At 32.7% G+C, this 25,130-nt stretch overlaps 4 protein-coding genes, 2 long non-coding RNA genes and 2 other non-coding genes across 13 annotated transcripts in view; 5 read left to right on the plus strand and 3 right to left on the minus strand.

Annotated features, from left to right (window-relative positions):
- Positions 1-1,651, plus strand: part of LOC100647914 (dual specificity protein kinase CLK2) — a 42,127-nt gene extending 40,476 nt beyond the window's left edge. For all 3 annotated transcript variants that reach the window (XM_012317268.3, XM_012317265.3, XM_012317267.3), the window contains one exon: positions 89-1,651. In XM_012317268.3, coding sequence (XP_012172658.1) covers positions 89-301 — 213 coding nt within the window. In that variant the 3' untranslated portion in view covers positions 302-1,651. The remainder of the gene's footprint in view (positions 1-88) is intronic.
- On the minus strand, positions 1,638-17,314 carry LOC100648375 (NADP-dependent malic enzyme). Of its 4 annotated transcripts, none has more exons than XM_003401393.4 (8): positions 17,066-17,314; positions 14,006-14,162; positions 4,319-4,477; positions 3,740-4,102; positions 3,069-3,380; positions 2,565-2,933; positions 2,165-2,459; positions 1,638-2,082 (listed from the first exon to the last, which is right to left on the minus strand). In XM_003401393.4, the coding sequence occupies exons 1-8, from the start codon at positions 17,113-17,115 to the stop codon at positions 1,967-1,969; spliced, it is 1,821 nt and encodes a 606-aa protein (XP_003401441.1). In that variant the 5' UTR covers positions 17,116-17,314; the 3' UTR covers positions 1,638-1,966. The 4 variants fall into 4 exon arrangements, with proteins under 4 accessions (XP_003401441.1, XP_048268498.1, XP_003401442.1 ...); XM_048412541.1 differs by lacking the exon at positions 17,066-17,314 and adding an exon at positions 16,923-16,951; XM_003401394.4 differs by lacking the exon at positions 17,066-17,314 and adding an exon at positions 15,415-15,584.
- On the plus strand, positions 14,120-14,925 carry LOC125386395. Its single transcript, XR_007226499.1, has 2 exons — positions 14,120-14,261; positions 14,554-14,925. It is a non-coding gene; the product is annotated as an uncharacterized LOC125386395 (long non-coding RNA).
- Positions 17,315-20,015: 2,701 nt separating the features above from the next.
- TRNAP-CGG lies at positions 20,016-20,087 on the plus strand. The gene has a single exon. It is a non-coding gene; the product is annotated as a tRNA-Pro (tRNA).
- Positions 20,088-20,179: 92 nt separating this feature from the next.
- LOC100648261 (signal recognition particle 19 kDa protein) lies at positions 20,180-22,474 on the plus strand. Its single transcript, XM_020866929.2, has 2 exons — positions 20,180-20,295; positions 20,475-22,474. Exons 1-2 carry the CDS (start codon positions 20,225-20,227, stop codon positions 20,863-20,865), a joined length of 462 nt encoding a protein of 153 aa, XP_020722588.1. The 5' UTR covers positions 20,180-20,224; the 3' UTR covers positions 20,866-22,474.
- Positions 21,181-21,913, minus strand: LOC100647792. Its single transcript, XM_012317262.3, has 3 exons — positions 21,572-21,913; positions 21,388-21,492; positions 21,181-21,317 (listed from the first exon to the last, which is right to left on the minus strand). The coding sequence occupies exons 1-3, from the start codon at positions 21,911-21,913 to the stop codon at positions 21,189-21,191; spliced, it is 576 nt and encodes a 191-aa protein (XP_012172652.2). The 3' UTR covers positions 21,181-21,188.
- A 568-nt stretch (positions 22,475-23,042) lies between the features above and the next one.
- On the minus strand, positions 23,043-23,114 carry TRNAH-GUG. The gene has a single exon. It is a non-coding gene; the product is annotated as a tRNA-His (tRNA).
- Positions 23,115-23,402: 288 nt separating this feature from the next.
- Positions 23,403-25,130, plus strand: part of LOC125386367 — a 43,206-nt gene continuing 41,478 nt past the window's right edge. The window contains exon 1 of the long non-coding RNA XR_007226435.1: positions 23,403-23,725. This is a non-coding gene — a long non-coding RNA (uncharacterized LOC125386367). The remainder of the gene's footprint in view (positions 23,726-25,130) is intronic.

Genomic DNA, 25,130 nt, shown 5'->3' on the forward strand with positions numbered 1-25,130 from the left:
ATTTTCCTATAAATAACAAAACGGTGAACAGATCTTCTAATTTAAAATTACCTTTAAATGTTAATGTATTTTCATTTTGTATGCGCAGCGCTGTATGCTTTCGGACGATGAAGAACATCGACAATTATTCGATCTCGTCCAAAAAATGTTAGAATATGAACCTTCTCAGAGGATAACACTAAAGGACGCGCTGGCACATTCTTTCTTTGATGCGTTACCTGCACATCAAAGATTGCCAGATCTTCGGGCAGCAGGTGATTCTCAACAAAGTCATGAACGATCACATTCTCTCTCACGATGAAGCTAGGAAAGGGACCGACTTCCGTACTGGACAGACACTCCACTGTCAACGACGTTATTGTCCCACGTCGTTATTCTGATGCCCTTAAGTCTTATAAGACTGTATCTTTCCGGTTATAAAAAGATTCGATGACATAAACCGAATAACTAAACGAATTTAAACAAGTAGATAAAAAGAAAAAAAAGGAAAAGAAGAAAGGAGGTTCGAAATTTTATTAGAAAATGTAATTAAATTTGTTAGCAACGATCAACGACGTTGATTAAATTGCAAAATTGTATTGTTTACTAACAGTGTAAAATAAAAGAAAAAAAGCAGTAGTACAATGGTGCTGTGGGACTCAGATTCGATATAATTTATGATAGAATATCGAGAATAATCACATGAAAAATACACCAAGTTACCATTCTTATCTCCAATTGTGAGATATTAAAATTGGTAGATGATGTAATGTGACTTGACGAGGTAGGTCCCTATTAGTGTTTTGCGAAAAGACCAGCGTGTCTGCTCAGTGTAGCGTTATAAAGTCCTGCGACACATTTTCTAAACGCTCTTCTGTACATTTTATCCCTTAATTTTATTACAATGTTATGCAACAAAGTTTGGAGTAAAGAAGGGTCGCAGTTTATACTCTGTTATAGATTGATGACCATGGCGTGTTTAGTAGTAAGAAAAAGATTTAGCGTTAAGAAATAAGTAAATATATGCGTACATGTTGACACTAAGATTAACGAAAAGGAGAAAGTGAGAGCGAGAAAGGGAGGGAGTGTGTGAGAGAGAAATTCATTGGACGCCAATTCATTGTCGTAAAATACACGTGTTAATGTTTTCAGAAACCATAAAAATATCGCATATATGATTTATTTTAGAAAATGTGATAGATCTTTTTTAGGAACTTTTGGATAAAGCTGATGCAAATTTGTTTCACTTTTTTCTTTTCGGTTTAATGTATATCTAAATTTTGTGCATAATCTTACGATATTGCAGACAATCATGTGTGTTTTACGTTTCATCAATCCGATTAGAAGGCTGAAATGGATTGATTGAATGGCACCTCCTAAATACTGAGAATTTTACGCGTGCGTCGCATATAATCCTTAAGAATAAATGCGAACTCACGTACCTAAGAACGCCTCTGCTTTTATTTTGTTTAATAGAGGGATAAGTTCTAAAAAATTACGAAGATCCTACACAATGTACATCGTCTCGTTTGACTCTTTTAGTTTTCTTATACATACGATATGACGGAAATTTGTCACATACTGCTGCTCGTACAAAATACGAAAGGAATATGTCTGAGCACTGCGAAAAAATGCTGTTTCGAGTAGCAATAAACACGTTTCTTTCAAATAATTTTTGACATTTATTTTTCCAACTAGTAAATCAAATTTTTCATCCCAATAATTTAAAGTTGTCCAATACATCGTTGCGTTACATACGTTTATACAATATTTCGACAAGATACTTTTTACAATACACACTCATACATGTTGCTCATACACGCGCACGAAAAACAGAGCTTTTTATATACGAACCTGATCAACAGGCAATTACAATACCATACCAAATAAAAAAATCGACGTTGTTAGGCAAATGTTGCGTACATTTGTGTAATCGATCTACTCAAATTTTATCAAAGCCTCACATATAAATCGATGACAGTCAGAATTACATTTTGGACCATTTGTATACTGGAGGAACTGATGGTTTGTAAGTTGTATCGTACAATTGTGCCTGAATAAATTTTTCATAGTCTTTGGGCTGAGGATGAACCGTAGCAAGTTCTATGGAAATAAAATCAATTCTTTTAGTTCGATCTAATTGCTAAACGCATTATACAGGAATGTTAGAAAATACAAGTCTTACCATTGTCATAACCATACTTCATAACCTCAACAGCTATTTTCAAAGAACATTTCTGAATGTCTTGGAGTGGCGGATACAAGTTTCCTTTCTCTAAATCTTCCTCAGAAACCATATCGGACAATGACTTGGCAGCAACGAGGAATGTGTCTTCAGGGATAGTACGCATACCACAGCATATAACGCCCAATGCTACTCCAGGGAAGATATAACTGTTATTTCCCTGACCAGGATAGAAAGTCTTTCCATTGTACGTCACTGGTGGGAACGGTGATCCACTAGCAAATACACATTTTCCCTGTAAATATTTAAAATTAATTACTCGATTTTTTGCTCTTACATACTATAGTTCACACATTATTGGAATACAATTGAGAATTTTACAATATTTCTGTAATAATACCTTTGTAGCAGTGTATGCTTGCTCAGCAGTGCATTCTGCTTTACTTGTTGGATTGCTAAGAGCAAAAATTACAGGCTTTTCATTGTTATTTGCCATTTCTACCAATATTTCAGTGGTAAACGCACCACCAACTGCTGCTGCACCAATAAGTACCGTAGGTTTTGCGGTTTTAACAACTTCCAATAATGTATCTATTGGCGCATCATCTCGAGCAAAGTGCAATTTATGCTCTGTCAGCCCACCGCTTGGACGATTTTTAACAATTAATCCTTTTGAGTCGACCATCCAAATTTTACTCTTGGCTTCTGCTTTACTCACGCCTTCTTTCTCCATGGCCATGACACACAACCACGCAATGCCCAGTGAAGCCTACAATATTGAATGAAACTAAATTCTTGACACTAATTCAGATTATGTTTATATTTATGATATCGATTTATAGTTTCTTAATACATTTCTTAAAAGTATTACAATCGATCTAAAGTATCAAGTCCTGATATTTACCTCTCCAGCACCTTGGAAGACGATTGTATTCTCCGACAATTTCGTATTCGTGACACGAAGAGATGCCAACAAACCAGCTACAGCAACTGATGCAGTTCCCTGAATATCGTCGTTGAAGGTGCAGTAGTGATCACGATATTTATTAAGTAATCTGAACGCATTGGCGTTTCCAAAGTCTTCAAACTGGATTAAAGTATTTTGTCCGTATCTTTTGACGGCAGCCTGCATAAATTCGTCTAAAAATTCATCATATTCCTGACCAATAACACGCTTGTGTCTGTGACCAATATAAAGGGGATCGTCTAACAGAGACTGAAACAGAAGTTAGTATTTAATCAGTTTGTATAACATTTATTATCTTCTTTGCGTATGTTTACATATAAATAATATTATTTTTAGACCCATCCTATACTGTTTTGGGATAAAACATTCATATCTTGCAAAGATATAACAAGAGTTAATTCCATTATAGGAATTAACACAATTTATAAACGTACATTCGACATATGTATTTCATAATCACATCCTGTTCATAAGAAACACTTTCACTTAATTGAGAAGTTGATTACTTCATAATTAACACATTTGTAATCTCCTGACCCGTATATGGGTACACAATTTAGACACCTGGACTATAAACGCGTTAATTATTTAGAAATCTTTGTACCAACCTGAGTGTTTGTACCAACGTCTAGAGTAATTGGCAAGCACTGGTGAGGTTTAATTCCAGCCAAAGCGGTGTACAAAGACAATTTTCCAATTGGTATTCCCATTCCATAGGCTCCTAAGTCACCCAGTCCCAATATTCTTTCGCCATCGGTTACGACGATAGCTCGTACATCGTGTTCAGGCCAATTACACAAAATATCATATACATATCCTTTGTCATGTATACTTATAAACAGACCTCGTGGTCTTCTGTAAATTAGGCCAAATTTCTGACATGCTAAACCTACTGTGGGTGTATATACCAGGGGCATCATTTTCTCCACATTGTCTCCCAATAGACGGTAGAAAAGTTTTTCATTTCGGTCCTGTAAGAATAACATTGAACGGTTATTCTTCTTCAGTGGAAACGTAATACAGAATAAAAAAATGTAGAACAATTTCTTTGGATCCTCTAGATTCTCCTTATACTTTAGAGTATTTCAGATATTTGAACGAATAATCTTGACTATTTTAAACAAATTTCTCAATTCAATAATTCAGATACTTATAAAGGAAAGGATAAACTAATAGTTAGTACGTACCAGTAAACCAATGAGGTATATATATTTTGATAAATCATCATCATAACGATCTAGATTCAAGCGACAGAGTTCTAGTTGTTCTTCCTGGGTTTTTACAGCTGCTGGCAATAGACCATGAATTCCTAATGTCTGTCTCTCCTCAATACTAAAGGCCATCCCCTGGAATGAAAAGATTATTTATTTTCATAAGCATACATTGTAGAGAAATATTTTCTTGGTTTAAGCAGGTCTGAAATAAAAATTATAAAAGATGCTAATGCAATTCATTCATTTTGTACGTCAAGAGATTATGAAAGGAAATTGGGCGAATACATACACTTCTTTCTCTTATCGATATTATCTAATTTAAATAGTGGGGTCATCAGATTAAATGAATGCAATAAACAGAGACGCATCATGGGGTCAGCCTGATGCTATCCTGACATTGACAGGAATCATTCCATTACTGTCTGGAATGGGTTAATGAGAAAATTCCTGTCGGTTGGCAGTGAACGTGAGTGAAAGGCGATCAGCTGTTGCCTCTGACTCGATCTTACATCATGGTCTTTAAATAACACGCGCTCACATGTTTGCAAATCAAAATATTTCGTAACTCGCGTTCAATGATATGATATATTAACAAATTTTGGAATACTTTGGTCTTATTTTTACACGACCAGGGAAGATTGTTTTCGAAGAAATCGAAAATATATCGAAATTTAGAGAACATGAAATTGAAATTTGAAACGGTTTGAAAGGAAATCAAGTACGTACGAGTTTAATTTTTTCTCAATGTGTTCACCCTTTTTCTGTTAACTTATTTTTCGATAAATGTTCAATATTTCTCTTCTTTTTCTTAATCTCCAGCCGACAGGAAACATCAATTTGAAAACCGTAAAATTGTCAATTATAAACGACATGATATAAAATCGCGAGACATTAAGGCGTTTAGAAACAAGCAATTGAGATGATATATCACTTATGTACACGGGAATTAACGAGTATACCCTCAGGATGTAAATTTCCATGATCCACATTCGGTTCGCTCAAGGACCGACTTACTTGATGGATCAGATGCTTGAAGCATTTAAATCGACAAAGGAGTCAATAAATCTTTCGACTTCAAAGCAGTACATACGATGTATACATCTTCCATCGATAAGGAATGACATAATAACTTTGATAATATTAGAAAAAAAAAAATTTCTTCGCGTCATTCATCAATTTTGTCTCATTTTCGCTGCCATTGTGTAAAAAAAGAAACATAAATAAATTAGTATTGTGTCGTAATGAATAACGAGACAGATCGTTGAAAAACGTGTTAAAGGACGTACAATTCTATGCATTTCTTCCAACGTCAGCTGTTTTGAAAATATTCTCGAGGATCGCTTTAAATTGGACACGCTGTATCGTACCATTAACAATATTTACATAATAATGATAGCGAATATGTGTAACTTGTCCGATTCAGAAACATATTATTTTAACAACAAATTGTTACAAATAACATTCTGTAATATGACATTCTATTAAGTAACATAATTGAAGCTCGTTAAAATTAGATTCAATTTCCATCGAAGATGCAACATTTAGGGGACCAACAGTCGAGAATTTTTAATTCGATTCACTCGCAAGATTCATCGGTTTGCCAACTAGCTAATTAGGCTGACTAATTAAATTCAACTTAATCAGCACTGATATTATGGCCAAGAGCACAGAACAGTACGCATCACTATGATCGTCGTGGTCATATTACATAATTGCTTCTTTTACTGATTTTTATTTATCAAAACCTATATATCCATCGTCAAGGCCAAAAACATAAAGATCAAGAGAAGAAAGAGCGTACAGAAGACTTTAATATCGGAAGCGTGGAATGTCTGTCCAATTTATACCGGACATAACCAGGCCAAGTGGTAGTTTTAATATTAGAATTAGTAGAATAGGCGAAGTGACCGATTCGAAATTTTATAAATACGCAATAGTCTATTTTCGTGGGATTTGAGTGGTTTTTGTTAGAATGTTTGGACAAAAGCTTTCATCGAACCGGTGAAACGTTTTCCCGAAACACTTTCAAGACTTTCAAGTATCTTGTATTAACATTATAAATTTGGCTCGAATTTCGTTCATAAAATGTTGTTTGTATCCTTTCTTCGATATCGACTAATTAATTCATTTATTTCTACGCCATCCACGCAACCGGATTTCTTTTGAATTTTAAATAAAGCTAAATTAAAATTAATCTTAATTTCTTTGGAATGCAACAAAATTAGTTAAAGTTAGCTGCTGTGCTATGCGTTGTTTATTTTATGCATTGGAAAATAATAAACAGATACATATTTGAATTAGCATAATCTTTGTTTAGAAACTTATGACGAAGAAGGTAAAAACGCATGATTGTATTACGGTTAATGCAAATGGAACAATTTTCAGTTACTCTAACAATAGAATACCAACACAACCATTGAAGTGTATAACGTGTGTGATATCGATTAATTGAAACGATAACATGTCTGTTCAAGAGGACTAATGACAATTATAGTATTTTCTCGAACAATACCATTCATTGTATTGTATGCATCATTCGATCATTTCGTTATCTTTTTGTATTCAACACGAGAAAGAGCTTTTTCCTGCCAGTCATCCGATATTAATTAGTGTAATTTATCAGTCTCTTATGACGTATCAAGCGTTACTTTTACGCACTCTTGTAATTAACAGGTAATTTTCTTTTTTACGATTATGATAAAAGTACGATTTTAGATACTAGTAAAACAGGTTTATTTTCTTCAGTTTTTTGAAGTTGACTTGACGTTAATTGAAGGCAACTTTTTCTAAATGCCATTAACCATACTCTCCCTCTATTTCAATATTATTTTATTATTTTTAATTTTAATATTTTTAATTTTTAATGAAGCTGATACGTGGTCGACTAAGACATTCGTAGAGTTTTATTTCGATGATAAAATCCATAAAGAGCGTCGTTATGGTGTCAGTGAATCATTGCAATTTCTTAGCTTCGAATATAACGTAAAATACGGATAGAAATTTAATATGAAAAAGATATTCTTTCGCGTGAGAAGGATTTGTTTATTTTATTACGAAACCTCGTGAATCCATAACAATATATATCTCTAGATCAGAATATAGTGTAATAAAATATTCAATGATTTCCCTTTAAATTCCACTCATTTTATTCCACTTATCTTACTATGGAATTTTACTAAAATTGGTAGGAACTTACGTAAGTTAAGAAACAGTTAAATAGCAACTCTACTAGCTCTCAGAGAGACCTTTAATTTTTAGAATAATTCCGAAAGATTTCTACATTAGACAAGCATCCAAGCTTTTAAATTGAAAAGCACACAAGCCTCGTGAAATTCTAGTCGATGAAACTCGACCAGTTTACCCAGTTAAAGTTGGTGGACAAAAATCCTATTTTTTTTTTTTTTTACTATATTACACGACGCTCGAACACCTTCCTTCCAGGATCCTTTCACTTCGTCGCGAAGGAAAAACACGTGTAAAATTATTTATCATCGTAATTACTCGGTACTGCATATTTCCACGATAAAACAGCGCATGTCGCGAAGCAGAGGGCAAATTGAAAACGTCTATTTGCAATGTAAAACAGTTTTACGTAAGTTTTACGAAATATGACGTTCGATCGCTGGTTCGATGTTTAAAATGATCGACTTGAAAAGTCAAAGCTCGCTATTGATTCGTAATAAAACGAGACACAGAAGGGGAAATGCATGTTCTCCATCCTCGACCCCTATCGTAATTAATAAAAGTGAACTGACGTAGTCGATGGTTGGTCTAGTTGGTACGTTCGAAGCATTGTCAACGACCCCGGTTGTCGATGGAAAAATACTATACATTCAGAGTGCTTTGACCCTACGCTATCCGGTTAGTCTCGAATCCAAAAGAGTGTCAGTGGAATTTTTCGTTAAAAAAGAGAGAGAGAGAGAGAGAAGAAAAGAAAAGAAAATAGAAGGATGCTTGGTAGAACGATTTATTACTAGATTGGAATTATTAGGATATTTATTTGATCGTTTTGTTCATAGGAAATTGGACAGTACAAGAATACAAAGGATGCGCGTGATATGGAGAAATTAAAAAATCTAAAAATCTAGAAGGTAACGCGAATCTTTAGTCGGGTTCCATTTCTTCAAATTCTCTAAAATTTGGATTTAAGAAAAATGTCTGTAAATATTATACTTCTGATCGTCTTCCATTTTTGAGTTATTTGAATTAGTAGAAAATGTCTAAACATGACTGAGTTAGTTATGATTTCGTGATTGACTTCTAATTATGCATCTGACAATTATCGTTGTTGTTGGCAACTCGCTGCATATGTAACCAGCAAAATCTCGTTGCGTTACTTAAAATAACCAATCTTTCCTCCGAAGTCGAATAAACGAAACGACGAGTGACGTTAATCCTTGTGCAATTGACGGTCCATTAAACCAGAAAGGAACTTTCGAAATTTCGTAACGGACCAATGCACCGAGCACAGGCACGAAAGTTGGAGAACCTTTCGAGATCAAGGAAAATGATTTTCGATGTCGAGGAACACCTACCAGACGATAACTCGACTAAAATCTTTCGAGATCTCTGCTTATCTTATCTCATCGTGTATTTGCGAATCGAAATGAAAAACGTCGATACCAGAGGAAAAAAGAGGTGTTAGAAGATTCATAGTATGTAAATATTTACAGATTTACATCCGATGACATTTCGCGATTGATCTTTCACGCTTTGCCGCTTGCTTGGAAATTGTAGAAAGCGTGTACAGAGTACTCTGTGTACGTAACGAGAACACTTAGAGGCAAAATGTTCAGCTTCGCGATGATTGACTATGCCGATGCAAAGTTTGATGAAAAATCGAAATATTTTCCAGAAGAGAATGATTCTTAATACCTTGTCGATCGATCGCATTGTTCGACTTGGTGAAAACACGGTATATTCAAATCAGAAGGCTATTGCAAGTACATCGCGAATTGCTAAATCCAAGGATCTAAAGTTGCTCTATTTATTGCTGGAATTATTGAAGCAATTAAATGTTCAGAATCCGTAAAGTACGTGAAACACCGAGAAGACGATATAGATAGATGTTACGTCGTAAGAACACCACGAAACGTTGCCTCGATGATGGATTCGAATATCGGTAAGCAGGTAACCGCAAAAAGCTTCTGGTATTGTGGCGAAGGAAGAAAAAGAATCCTATCTAGTTTCGTTGAAATCTATCGATTATCGAGTGAATATTAGACGAAAAGAATGGTTCAGATAAATTCGATAAATGAAAAACATAAACGTCATAAAACGTGCGAAGGATTCAATAAAAATTGCAGAATAAAATACCCTTCCATCCAGAGCAAGCAGAGGTTCAGGAATACGCGCGGTTCTGTGAAAGTCTGGCACGAGGTCCCACCAATCCGTGTCCATTGTTCCTACGAGCTATCCACGGGATCCTCGAGTCCCATGACTAACAAATCCACGATGGAAACGGTTGCCAGGAGTTGTACCGGCTAACAAACGATCGATACGCAACTCTGGAAGCCTTTGGTTACGAAACGAGTCACGACCTACCGCAAGAATCATAATATTTGCTCCAATGCGTATCACGCATAATCCAGGTGCGCCCTTGTTGCAAGGGCGCAGTATACTGAACTCGTGTAAATGTTAACTATTAGTGTACGATATATATTTATTTATCTATTTAACTATCTGTACTTATTTACTTTCTAAACATTAATTCGTAAATATTATGATATTAGTACATAGGTGATACATAATACGTAATCTAAAATTAATATGAAAATAATAATACAAAAGAAGAAAGAAAAGTTTATGTGAATTTTTTTTTAAGAATATTCCATTTGACCGATCATTTCTTAATTGAAAATAACCGAAGCTGCTAAATTTGTCAATATTTGAACCAAACTATTGAAATTCCTACGATAAGAGTATTTTTATATGTTTCACGTAACATTTGATATCTGAACAATTCTAAATAATAAGAAAACACCGAATATTTAATGTGAACGCGCTTGTCTCAATGAGTGAATATCTCAGTCGACTCTTCTTTGTATTTAATATTCAATCCGCTTTGCAATTAAATTAAATCAATGTTTAATTAAATAATAGTAAATCCCTGGAATATCTAAATTCGCAAATTACCTAGGTGATTCGAGCCTGACAAAGAAACAATAGCATATAAATATGAAACAATACCATCGTCGATATATAATTATTCCTATCAGCTGATTCGTGACAGCTTGTTTCAATAGTCGCGTGATGTGTGCAATTTTTGCATAATTACACAAAAAAAGGTAGGGGAACGAGGGGAGGTAGTATTTTAAGATATCGTCGACTGGAGTTTTCCAGCTCTTCGATAGTACGAATATTTGCTCGAGTTCATTCTCGGATAAATAACGGATCAAATTTATTTTAAATATGAGACTATGGTCAAGGACAATAAATCGTAGGTATTGAGAGATTTATTAGTGGAATTTTATCAGTGCCAGCTATTGAGATTGTCTTTGAATGCGAGTGGATGAAAACTAAGTATTTAGAAGTTTAATCGTCGAAGAATTCATATAATGTATATACATGTAAACCTTGGAGTGACTATATTTGAATTTTTGTTACATCAAAGGCGAACAAACATTTAAGTTGATAGATAAATTATCTGTCAGTACAGAAATCAATATTCAGACAATACTCTCTAATATTAGAATAATATATACTCTGTATAGAGTATATATTCTCTGTATATATACTCTGTAATATATACTCTGTAATATATACTCTGTATAGAGTATATATTATACTTAGGACTTTGACAATGTTTATATCTTTAATTCTTTGAACGTTAAACCTTTAACATCGGGGTAAGAGTATACGTGCAATGATTAAATTTTCGAAATTAATTTCTCTGAAAAATAAAACTCTGATCGTGAAATGTTTATTCGAGAACTCTCAAGATAAAACTTCTTGAGACTTTCATAGAAATTTCCTTTTTATTTGTATCATCAAATACGACCCACCCAGTTCGATTAGTTATTTACAATGTTTCAATCTTAATCATATCTGATGTTATACAACGTCAAGTTTTATATCTGTATATCTATGTTGTATGAATCTTATCTCTCTTCTTATTACGTCCTATCATTATATCGTTATTTGCTATTTATGTCAATTAATATTCGTCATACTTATTCGAAAAATTGCACTTCTATAGGTAAAAGAACATTCGACTATAAAGAGTTAATAGAGCGTATTTTAAAACTAGTTTTAAACTAGTAAATATCAGATGTTTAGAAAGTGATTTTAGATTGGTAAAGTTATTCATGTGTAACTTTTTGATCCTTAACCCACTAGACACTGGAACTATTTATAGTGGGACCACTCTTGTCTTTTTTTTATAACCCAGCCATTCCTGTTCTTTTATTAGACTAATAAATCCAAGTTAAATACTAAAATAATTATTTCTAACTGGCTAGGTTTCTAACAAAATATTTGTCAAACTTTCATCATTTCTGATCGTCACATTGCATTAAAAACCTACTAATTTTTTTATTCGACGCGTAGATATTGAAATATATCTTTCACAAAATGAAACGCAGTCTATTATGTAGACTTAAATTCGCTATTGATTACTCAGATATTGTACAAGATAATAAGATATTTACAAGTTACGGAGAAAAGACACAACCGAATGACAGAGAAGAAAATATCGTAAGTGTGTCTTGAATTTCCATAGGAAGATACGTGTTACTCCTTAAACGGTAACCTTCGAAGAACGGTTGTTAACCGTGAAATTCCCAGTAAATTTCGTAATCACAAGCGAATGTTTCCGGAACAGCGACGTACAGTACAATTTGCACAGTCACGCAGAAAATTATTTTAGTTTGGTCAATACTACTACCAACTGCGCCTCATTTTTAAACACGTTTCAAAGTTTGCAACATCGCAGTTGCAAAATGCTATACTCTCAGTGCTTAAGCTTAGGTAAGATTCTCATTTTGATTCTCTGACTTTTGGTACTTGTAGATTTTTATAACTCGAGAAACTTTATTTATATAAAATATTCCCTCGACTTTTAGCCATTAGTCGTGAAACTAGGATCCAAAATAATACTTATTTATATAGCTATATCTGTAAATTTGTGAAAAGGAGTTACACGTATTTTTCCTGTATTCGTCAACTGTTTTTTAAATCTTTAGTTGAATTTGTTGGCGTCTTCTTATAGGTATGGATTAATTTCGATGAACGGGTATTATACGAACATAAAGTCATGTATAAAAACTGTGATAAAGATAACGGCGTTTTATCATATACGTAAGAAGCGTCCGTTTCATCATTCTCAGGTTGTCATACCACCGCTTGTTCCGTTTCTTAAGTATGTGTGCCGTGAAAGTGAATTTCATGGAATCGCATCGGCTACGTGACCTATTGAACGTAACCGCATAATTATCCTTCTAACGAATATTTTTCATATTTCCCGTATTTTCATTCTAAATATTAATTAATAATTCTTTCATACTCACATTCTCTCATTTTATACACCTCCGTGTATCTATATTTCTGCACGATTCTTGTTAGCTAAAGGTAAAATTCTTCAAAGTATCAAAGTGTAATTATAACTTCATTTCCGATATTAATATATTAAAATTAAACAACGAGTAATATAAAAGTAAAATAAACTTAATGAAAGTATATAGTAATAATTAAAGTAGTAAAAAGGTAATGTAAAGTTACAATTCGCTGGCTCAAAATATACAGATGTTTGATAAAGACCAAATTGCGAAATAGTGAAAAATATCTTATAAACTGTGTTAAAATTTCATCACAGAGTGATGACATGTATAAAACTTCATAGGTCATTCATAGTACAACAGAATAGGACTTAACTGAAGATCTTTTCATTCATAAATTACTATACCATTTAATTCTATGTAACTCGAATTTTTTGTCCTCAGTATAAAGAAATGTTTACGTCATTATGTTATTTATTATGTTACGCATTATTTAAATTTATGCAATTATGCATCAACCTCCGGATATGTGTATACGAGCAATGAATTGGTAATTTTCACAGATTTTGTTAAGAAGCAAACGATCACGATATAACTAATATAATAATCAAAGTTACACGACGTTATAGAGGTAAAATATACGCACATATTGAATAAAACAACAGAAAGCTTTCCGCTACTGTCCAACAAAGCAATGACCGTTAAAGGTGCAAATATGAAATGCAAATTTCGCGCCAAAAAACAGCTACAACGTACAGGTTATTTTCACGGATTAACATAGGAAAGTTTTCGATTCGATAGAAGAACGAATGCCTTGGATACCGTTGCAATAATCAATAGTCAGTCGTTACTTTTTGTCCTCTTTATAATTATCACACGCTAATGAGATGTAATCTCAAATTGTTATGCGAATTCATAAACATAAATAAAGATTAGTACTATCTTTACTATAAGAGTGACAGATTATAACGAGTACTCTACTTTAAATATAACCCAAATACATAGAAATCCACAATCTATATAATATATAATGTACGTTTCTTCTTTTCAATGAAGTGCATTGAAAAAGTACGAAACATGATATTAGATGTCAAACTGTCAGCGATTCTGTCGGCATCGTAAACCGCTATTATATGTTAAATTGCAACACGTAACGTTAGCTTACCTTATTCAACTGGGGATTTTTTAGATGGTCAATACCACGTAATAAACTAGAACAAACGACATCGCCCTGTCCCCGCTGGCCAAGTTGATCCCTTTGAAGACTCGACATCGTCGAAGATTTACTGTCACACGCTAAATGAGTACTGGAGCTTTGGAGCCTGGAAATAACAAGCGAAGTTTAAAGCTGATTGAGGAGGGATGTCGGTACGGTAGAACTACTGGGTACAACCAGTAGAAGAGAGTAGCGTTGCGACGAGGTGAGGTTAGGGTGCGGGGAGTGAACCTCAGTCACGTATCTATCACATGAGCCAATAATCGAATCTGATTGCGTCTCTTTTTTATTTCGAGATTGCATTCGTAATTTAACTTATTAATACGATTTTGTGGAGTAATAAGTGTTTACAGTCGGGTAATGATAAGTTTTTCATCGAGAGTTTATCATAGGGGCGAATCGTCGGTATAGTGCAATAAAATTCTTCTTTCGAGGAATTTTTATTTATTTTCGCTTAAATATAAATTGTTGATCACAGATGCGTTTTTTGTTATCAGATTATGTCTGTTTTGCTGGAACTTGGTCGAGATAGGAAAATGGGAGTATACATGAACACGGTACACTTGCTACGTCACTGAACATATAACTAGTTTAGCGCAATCTCGGGTATCGCGCAGTCGCGCGACTTCGCCCATCGAGCGAAAATTGTTCGCGTTTTGTTTGCTGGCCATGAATTACATCATGGATATCTAATAGAAAAATTAAGTAATTGTAATGTCTATATCTATTGCAAATTGTAACAATTATAATAAACATATTAGGAATATCTTAGAATAGAGGAAATATTGTTACAGCGAAACAAATTGAACCAGTTTGTACAAACATTAGTTACATGGTTTTTACTTAAATAAAAGGAGCAATAACAAAAATTTCTACACTAAATACATATTACTAAATACCTTTTGCTTAGGTTTCGAACGGAACATTTTTACATTATCACCATTATTACATACTATCAAATAATCCGCGTTCACAAAAGTATACGTTACACAACTGTCCAAAATGTCTGACCACTATGGTTCTAGAAACCGAAGAACACTTTTTCCCCACTACTCTCGTATAATTCCCGACACTGAAAATACTGGAGTAAAGACAATGATTATGTACATATCCTATGAAGTTAAATAATTAATTTCAATATTAAATGGCGCAAATCAACGCAGAGAGTAAAGAGCAAACTATTTAGTACACACCTAAACCATTTTATTTAAAATACGCACGCGCCTGGTAAATTACTTTGTTAAGGATTTGTATATAGTACAATATTTAATGGTAATAACAATAGTAATAATAATAGTAATAACCACAACTATATAGACTTACGTAGTCGGTTGAACATTCAAAATGTTGATTTTTACCTGTCGTTAATCTGAATGTGTCTGCGCTCTGGTTCAAGATTTCGAGTCGCATAACGTAAGTGATTCGACTGACGGGAAAAACTAGCAAATTGACATTCTAACCGCCTGAGCAAATGCTTCCACGACATACTCGTTTTCCGTATGAATTGCCACTCATTCGATCAAACATCTTTCGATAAACTGTTGTATCGATTGCTAAGAATAAGGTTGGACCGCGCTACTCGTATAACCTTCGCGTTATATTGATAACTTAATAGTATATGTATGTCACGTGATCATCAGGCAAGAATATGAAAGTTCCATTTTTGTAAATATTTATCTCAAAAAATTGCCATTGGCTTAAAAATCTATCTACATTACATCGTATGACTAGCTATTAATGTTTTGAAATAAAAAAAGATATTTTCTTATATAATGACTGTATCAGGATTGGCATATGATTTTATGTGATTGTATCTTATATATTTTAGTATACGTATATATGTTGTCTTTCGTATCTTATAATTTCATGTAAATTTGTGTTCCTCTATTAAGGATAATATTTCTAGAGAACTGACTATGTGTTATGAAATTGTAGACAATGTTATGTATGCTTTCGTCGCGATATTTTTCACGTTTTGATTTTCAATTCATGAATGTCTCTATTGCAAAAAGTAAAAACAAAATTGATAGCATACTTATTTGACCTTTTACGTCACAGTAATTGACCAAATATTAATTCCAGTTGTACACACATGTACGACGCAGGTCGGTAACCTATCATCGCATAACATGTCATTGAAATATTTACGATATTGGAAAATTTCAGCCTACAAGCTACAATTGCAAAATCTAATGTTTACGTAAAGTATTTATACATTTGTTGAAACCTATGAAATATCATTATCACGCAAGTGATATTAAACGTAATAATTGCTCGCGTGTTCCGATAAGAGAGAACTCGTAAAAACCTCATGATAAAACAAAAGATGCACATGTCACAATAAAAATAAGCGCGATCAACGAACGTTTCTGTGGACTTCCATAAGCGGCAAATTATAAAATAATAAAATGTCGTGACACATCAATGTTTTCAAGGAATCATCATCTCAGAATTCGTTTAATTGCCTCGACATCCGATAATATCCGTATCATTTATTTATTTACTAAGACTTGTGTTTTACATTATTTTCTGTTTGGGTGGTTTATTTTTGATATGCACACTTCCCTCCGTATTAAGTTTTTTTTTTTTTTCATTCGATATGAGAATAAATGAATCGGTTAAAATTTATACGACTTAGCAATCACAATTGCAACAATATCTCTTGTAAACATACAGCGAAAACAATGTGCAATCAGTGTTTTGCATATCTTTGTTTTGTCTCGAATTATGTCCAGCGGAACGGCTTTATTTACCACTAATTTTCCCACCGATGAAGGACTAGCGATATAAATGCTTTCCATACTTGATTCACTCATACGACGCGACTACGGTTTATTATCATAATCGAACATACGTATATACTAACATTCTTTTCGCCATTACCGAACGGCATTTCTGCCGCTGGAAAAAAACATCCTGTCATTAAGTAAAATATTATATATTCGTCAACATCTGGTTTTTCGCAACTGAATAACTCAACATCCTCAAGAATATAATATCGTCACTCACATTCTGCGACGTACTCCATCACGCATATCCTTCGAATGCAAGGTTCCCATTAGTGATTATTACGATTCAAATTTTATGACGAAACTCGATGAAACTCAAGAATAACGATTGATCATAATTTGGAGGGAATGATAGTTCACTTGACAACGAACACTGTCTGTTTCTGTCGCGTAGAAAATGAAGAACGTTTCCTTTTGAAATCAATTTTGTTCGGTGAAATCGATCCCACCAAGCACGGATAGATCGCAAACGTGACTGACGTATACTCGAGTATGTAGCTAAAGCAACCTATGTGCGCTTGCTCGATTATTGCAACTTCGTCATCATAGAAATTGGTCTTAAGGTCGCTAAGTTTTTTTTAAGACTGATCCAGGCCCGAAGGATATGAAATTTCCACCTGTTACGAAATCTACCGTAGCAGATCATTAAATTGCTCTTTCTTACACTGTAAATAATAACTTGGTAACTTAAGATACCGATATAAATTTATAGAGATTCAAACGGTATTATATGCAATGGTGCATAACACGTTTTTATAATTCGTGCAGTTGGATCGATAAATCGTGAAATTCTTATTTCTCGCAATGGACACTTGTTGGGTAGAGGGTATAAACATTTACTTCATTAATTTTTCAGTTAATCGTTATTCTTTCTTCCTTTCAATGATAATATATCTGAATTATTTGCATATACCGTTGAGAAAGACCAGAAAATGATAAAATAGTAATTATACACGTACGTAAGCGATTCCACTTTCCATCGTGGATAAGAAATACAAAGTCTGTACTTTGTACGTTTATGTGACGGAATATTATGTAAAGAATACATTAAATTCAATTGAATATTCAAGTCTCATTGAAATGGAAAATTTATAAGCGGAATCTATAAATGTAGAATTTGTAAGTAGAAATTTTAAGACCTTCGAATAGACAATTTTTGAAAATGTAGATTACACGCATTACATGTTTAAACACGAAGAAACTTAAAAATCAATAGATATATGTACCTTTTAAGTGATAAGGTAGTAATGACACTGCAATCTTTACATGAAGATGCTATACGTGTCTTGTTGTCAACAAGTTGTTAATAATACACTTAACGATACTAGGATCTTCTATTATGAGTTATCAGTTTCAAGTTTTCTATCGCAGGCAAATGCAAAGGTGAGAAATCGAAACGTGATAAACAACTGTAACGAATATCGTTTGACACAGCAGCCTGACATTATTTTTACAGGAAAATATTAATTGGTTGGATTATTGCTCGATACGAACTATAAAATGCATATAAACATATTATCAAGCCTTCTCTTTCTATAATCTTCTGTGCAAACGAATATATGTAAGTATTATATTAACGAAATAGTAAAATATTAAATCAAGATCGTAGGATTGCTCGGACTTATACGAATTAATTATGTACTCACTCTGACGAACTATCGTCGTTGTCCTCGGGATCTGTAGTTTTTGGACATACTGACCTATAATCAAATAAATTAAAGAAAATGTATGATGCTTTGATGCAATTAATTGACCTACTTGAAGCATTCCATCTTTTTTTATTTTCTGATGCAAACGTCTCAAATGTGACACATACCGATTACAACGAGAACCTTCATTTCTTTCTGCATATCGAAAAACAATTCCACTCTGAGAAATATTGTTTTCATTTCTTTTTTATGGAGATGAATTTTTTAAATTTCTTTAAATATCTAAACACTATTACAATTATTACTAATCGATCATTAATTGATAATTATTATATATAAACAAAAAGAAAAAGTTATGCAAAAATGCAATGCGAATTTAAATTTAATTATCAATTAGAAATTGACAGCGATGCATTGGCACGTACAGGCAAGTAGCCAAATTTTTATTTTAGGATGCGAAAAATTTAGAACATTAACAGTAGAGGAAGTATAATTATAACTATACTTGTGGTTAAACAGACAAGTATTCGAGAAAGTTTATGTGATTTTTACTTTTATTATTATACATTATTCATATAGCTTGTTGTACATCATTCATTCCACTATGATTTATTTATTTATTTCATTGTTTCTCTCTAGAAATATTTGAAATATGCGTACTTATGTTCCGTGTGACCTAATTCTCTCCCTTTCATCAGCGTACTCCTTCCACTTTCAGTCGCTGTAAATGAAGATTCATGTATGTATTCGCACAATGATCTTACTATCTTTTGCTATCTATGCGAAAGTAAACCATGCAGAGTATACTTTCACCATTATATGGGATAATTGCTTATTAATCACGTAATCAGTACAGTGAAAGTTGAAACTGCTTGCGGAGAGCTAGTTCCTCCTTTCATGTAGCATTAATATTTTGCACACACTAATTACTGTAGTATTTCTATTAATGGACCTCACAATTTTTTGTTTATCAATTACATTTACGTACATATGTAATGAAAAATGTCGTTTAAGAATATTATGTAAGAATTGTATAAAGATACGAATACACATATATCGCGAAAATATTGTTACATTTTCGCCGAATGGAACTTGCACTGACACGTAAATGTTGTTTAGCAAATATGAAATCGGAATTCACGAAATCTAATGGGGATAAATGGGAATAGAAATCCGAAAACCGATCAATGTGGTGATAGTTCAAAATGGTAAACATTGAGTAATAAGCGATATTTATCGTTCATTTAGGAATAAAACATTGGAGTTTCAATATTTCTTAATTATCCATAATTTCTCTATACTGATAAGATATCGCTCTTTGAGAATTATACTATATTAAGTATCATATTCAGTTAGTATTTTATTACGTAAATTATTTCAAAAGTGATCTTTTCTACGTGAATTATTAATGAGAATGTTTATACAGAAATAGTTACATAATTTTTAACATTTTTAAATATATTTTAATGTTAACTAATTCTATTTTCCTATTATTAATATATCAAGACGTAATTGTTACATGGCTCGTTGGTCTAGGGGTATGATTCTCGCTTCGGGTGCGAGAGGTCCCGGGTTCAAATCCCGGACGAGCCCACGTGATTTAATTTTTTTTTTATACACTTAATCTTATTCTCATTATATATTAATATTCTTGTTATTTAGTACTTTATACTAAATATTTATTTTATTGTGTAAAAATTAAGGTTTGAATTAATAGTATCGATTATTCCATGAAACTATCGATAACATCAAATATGGCGCTCGCATGGAACCCATCAAAGAAACACAGCGATCGTGAAAGGTATATTTATTAAAGCATTGAAACATTTATCGTATCACTTGGTATTTTATTTTCTATAGAAATATTTAAGTAACTGAATTTATGTTAATATACTTTATTTATTATATATGTATACAAATACAATAAGCTGCATAACCTCTCTGACATGAAACTGACAGCTGTATAATAATTTGTTGTAGATGGATTTGTATCTATCCGGTATACCTAAATAGTAAAAGAACTCTAGCAGGTGGTCGAAAACTTCCAAAAGACAAATGTGTCGAAAATCCAACATATCAAGAAATTCGTGATGTTTTGGTAGCAGCTGGTTTCAACGTTGGAGTAGAAAACAAACAACATCCACGAGAACGTAGCAAAGAATTATTATTTCGCGGACGTATTCGCGTACAACTCAAAAATGACGATGGTACTCCTGTGAAATCAGAATTTCCCACTAGAGATTCGGTTTTGGCATATGTGGGCACGACCATTCCAAAGTTAAAAACTCGACAAGGAAAGCAATCCAGTGAACAATCTTCTCAGTCGTCAAGTTCATCGTCAAAGAAAGGAAAAGGAAAGGGGAGAAGATGATAAAGATATATAATATCACTAGAACATAAAAATATTTGTTACTTACATATATTTTTGTGTTGCAATGAGAATTATTCTCATGTACAAAAATATTATATTACAACTTGTACAAACCTTTTAAAGGGAAGTTTTAAACTGAATGCATTCATACATACAAATATCTTAAAACTTTTGTTAAATTCTTTTATTATTCATCATTATATTGTAATCCTGATAGTCGTGTTAATTGTTTGTTTTCATTTATATCTTGATACTTTACTATTGAAGGAATTTGTTCGATCGTTTTGAATATTCAAGTTATTATTCTCAAAATTAGAAGGTAATTACTTTGATGAACCAGTTGGAGACTTTAATGCTGTTTCTGTATTGTGTGGTACATAGTGCACCATATAACCACTAGGGGGAGGATGAGATACTGGAAGATGTGGTTCAATCATACTCGATAGTGGAACCTATAAATTTAATATACATATGATAGAATTTTCCCAAGTTTATTATCGCTTGTAATAAAGTAGTACATACATTCTTGTGGAAATTTGGTTGAGCTAATCCTACAATAGGTGGTTGCCCAATTGGAAACATTAAATTGTTCTTAAGATTTTTCCTTGCTTTTCTATTTTCTCGTGCCTCAAATTTTTAAATATAAGTATTAAACAGAATTACAAAAATATATGAATTACATTACATTACATTTTGTATTACTTACTTCATTGATACTTCTAAGAAACGATCCATTTGGGTGCAACATGTCTTGGAGCTCTGATCTGGCATTTATTAACTCACTTACTGGCGCGCTAACTGTTTTTACTAATGTACTAGGAATATCATGTAATGTCTTGATATGTGGATGTAAATCAGGATGTAATACAGATTGTAAAAAATTATTCCCTAGCAAATGTGGTAATCTACTTATTGTATTTAAAGCTGGATGTATAATGGAATTCAAATGCGGCGGAATAGGTAGTGGAGGGATATGTGGTACTGGAGGAATATGTGGTACTGGAGGAATATGTGGTGGAGGAATATGTGGTAAAGGAGCCCCAACCATAGAATCGGATGAAGTTGTGTTTGAATCTTGTTCATTTATAAGTAAATCTGTATTAGACTTAATAGTAGGATTACTTGTTTTTTCTGTATCATTGTCATCATTATTTGAATCACAATCTCTTACGAAATGTGCATGACCTTTTGATGGTCCTCCAGTGAGAAAATAGTTTGCAACTTGGTGAGCATCACCTGAGGATTATTAATATATTGATGTATGTTAATAATTATTTTTAGTTTTCTTATTGCAATTACCTAGTTTAAGATGTCGATTAGAGCCTGATACACCACGTGAATCTCGCTGCTTTTGTTCAGTCAGTGCTTTGGAGTTGGTACTCAAATCAATTTCCTTCAAATGCTTTCCAGAAGGTATATTGTAATCTAACAAAGCAAATTAATATATACAATGTAATACTTTTCTTAAGGCATTACCTTTATAGCCATGGTACGCACTAGAATAATTGAACTTTATTGATGTAAATGGTTGTAAATTGTGAATTTTAGTACAAGAGACATTATGTGTATACACTACAATATGATATAAAATAAAGATTAATGATATTAATTTATAGTACTTCATGTTATACATAAGCAATTTGGACACATCAAAGAATTCAATTGCAATAAGCTTTGAAGTGCTTTAAAGCGCAAATTATACACTGGAATCTGATGTGATTTTACCTGACATTTATTGATTCTGTAAGAGAAAATTTGCTGACGTTTTATGAACAATTCTTTTCTTTTATCATAACATAAATGCTTACATTAATATACACAGTTGTAGGAATTACATCAGATCTTAAACAATTGAGTAATAATGATTCATATAACATGCATACTTTCATATAGAAAGTATTATAGAAAGTATATATTTTTTATATGAAATCATTATCTTTTGCTTTGTTCAATTTATTATTGTTTATCGCAAAAGTTATTATGTTCTCAAGTTTGTATTTCACAAACTTGAAAAAATCAATATATTTGAAAAAATATATTAAAGTATTGAAAATATTGTAAAGATTAAAGTTATAGAAAATTATATCTATTGAACGAATACATACAATAAAGTGTTGTAATCGATGAAAGGAAATATATATAAAAAAAAACCTTCACCGTGACAATGTTTTACACATTGCCGTGACCAGGATTCGAACCTGGGTTACTACGGCCACAACGTAGGGTCCTAACCACTAGACGATCACGGCTATTGAAGGTTGTGGGAAACGTGGTTATTTTTCTAAACAGTAGAAATATATTTGTTTTTCTCTCAAAAGTATTAATTTAATTTATTTATTCTTAAATGAAATACTTTTAGGAGAAATAAAATTGTAGACTAAATTAATATAAGTACGATATATAGAGTATTTTTTTATATACATTAATATAATAATTATCATAATTATCAAAGCTTATTGTAAATTATCGGCGATTTTTAATATCATTTGATTTTTAATATCATAGAATGATAATGGAGTTTTTTTTCATCGATTCTCTTGTACAAGTAATGATTAAAGCTCTTGTTCACAGATGGAGCCAGATGCAACTCCGATGGTGAAGAAGAAATGATTCCTCGAGTCTTCTGGTTTCCTGATAGTGTCCGGTTGTTAGCGACCGTCGTTGCTACCGCGGCGTCGTGGTTTTAGCAATAGTGTGTCATTAGTGTAAAGTGTAAAAAAGTAGCTCATGTAAAAGTGTTTCAAACACGACGGTTTCGGCGATGCTTGACAAGGGGAAGATGCATGGTGCCTGACGACCGTCAAGATGTGGACTTCGAACGATACGTCTAGTCGAAGATTCCCGCGCGAATTCTGCTCAGGTATGTAACTATTTCAGTCAGTCACCATTGATAATTTTACTGGAGCTATATCAAGTTTTCGTTACAATCTTTAGAAAACAGTAAGTACACTTCAAACGCATTATTAACGTTCTACGAACGTTTCTCGAAATGTATGTATACTAACCAGTAAAATTTCTGAAAACACATAAGGTTTTCGCTTATGGTTAATAGCGTTTAACTTATTTCGGTATTGTCGAATACTAAATACGTATATATTCCTACGACAAGACGCTTTGTGATGAATAAATTTTGCAATTATTAATTGAGTTTAATTTAATATAATTTTAACTTTAGGTGATGTGTAAATATCAATATATAGATATCTTGGAATTGGAAATCGCTTTCCTCTCACGAAATTAATTCGAACAGACGTTAAATGTTTTGTATACTCACGAGAAAAACTCGATTAATAATACGCTACATGGAATATGTAAGTTCACGAGCGCAACATAGTGAACGCGTATTTCACAAAACGTGTTATGACGGTTTCAGCAGTAAAACGGTTAAACATATCAATTTCCTACATAAACATATAGCAGAAGTTTCCCTAATTACCGATAGACATTCGTACAAAGATGCTCAAGTACAGCCCTGAAAATACCATCTTGTGCATTCTGTTCTCCTGGTAGCGAGTGTCTCCATAAGAGTCTATCCGAACAGCATTGATGTCATTGATATTTCAATATTGTTCTCTCCTTTTATTCCTTTTATTGTTTCCTCGTATATTTTCAAAGTATTATTCCTCGGTGTAAATTATATTACTACTACCTAGAATAAATTATATTTCATGAAATTTTTTGATGTTAGAAGGTATGTATATATCAATTTATAAATAAACGAGTTGCGAATCGTTTTTAAATTTATCAAATATAAGTACATGAATACGTACGTTTAACAACAGATATAAGAAAATAGTCGTGCTAATAATTTAACTGGGGTATATGTCTCAGTTGACAGGTTAACTAGTACGGTAGTTTTATACATTTTATCCTATGGATTGCATTGGATTACGTATTTGTAGAAATGACAATACGTAATCGAACATTTAGTTGCGCATTTTTTATTTTACAATGTTATCTGGTCGTTTTTATTTTCCAGAATATTTTATTCCGTATTCATTTTATTTTAATCGTCGGTATTAGTCAATATTCATTTTAGATGATATCCGTTCCATTTTAATCATTTCAATAGATTTATTAACGAACAGCGAATAGATTTATTCACCGATTTACAATATTGACGGTTTACCGCATAAATATCGTATGCCCATATTTGGCAGAGTTTTTACACGCGACAAATAGTTATTTACTGTTTCTTCATGTTATATAAAAATCACGTTTATATCTATTTCGTGAATTTCTCAAGAATAATATATTTCTTTACC

This window comes from Bombus terrestris, chromosome 15 (assembly GCF_910591885.1).
Source record: "Bombus terrestris chromosome 15, iyBomTerr1.2, whole genome shotgun sequence".
NCBI classification, from domain to species: domain Eukaryota; kingdom Metazoa; phylum Arthropoda; class Insecta; order Hymenoptera; family Apidae; genus Bombus; species Bombus terrestris.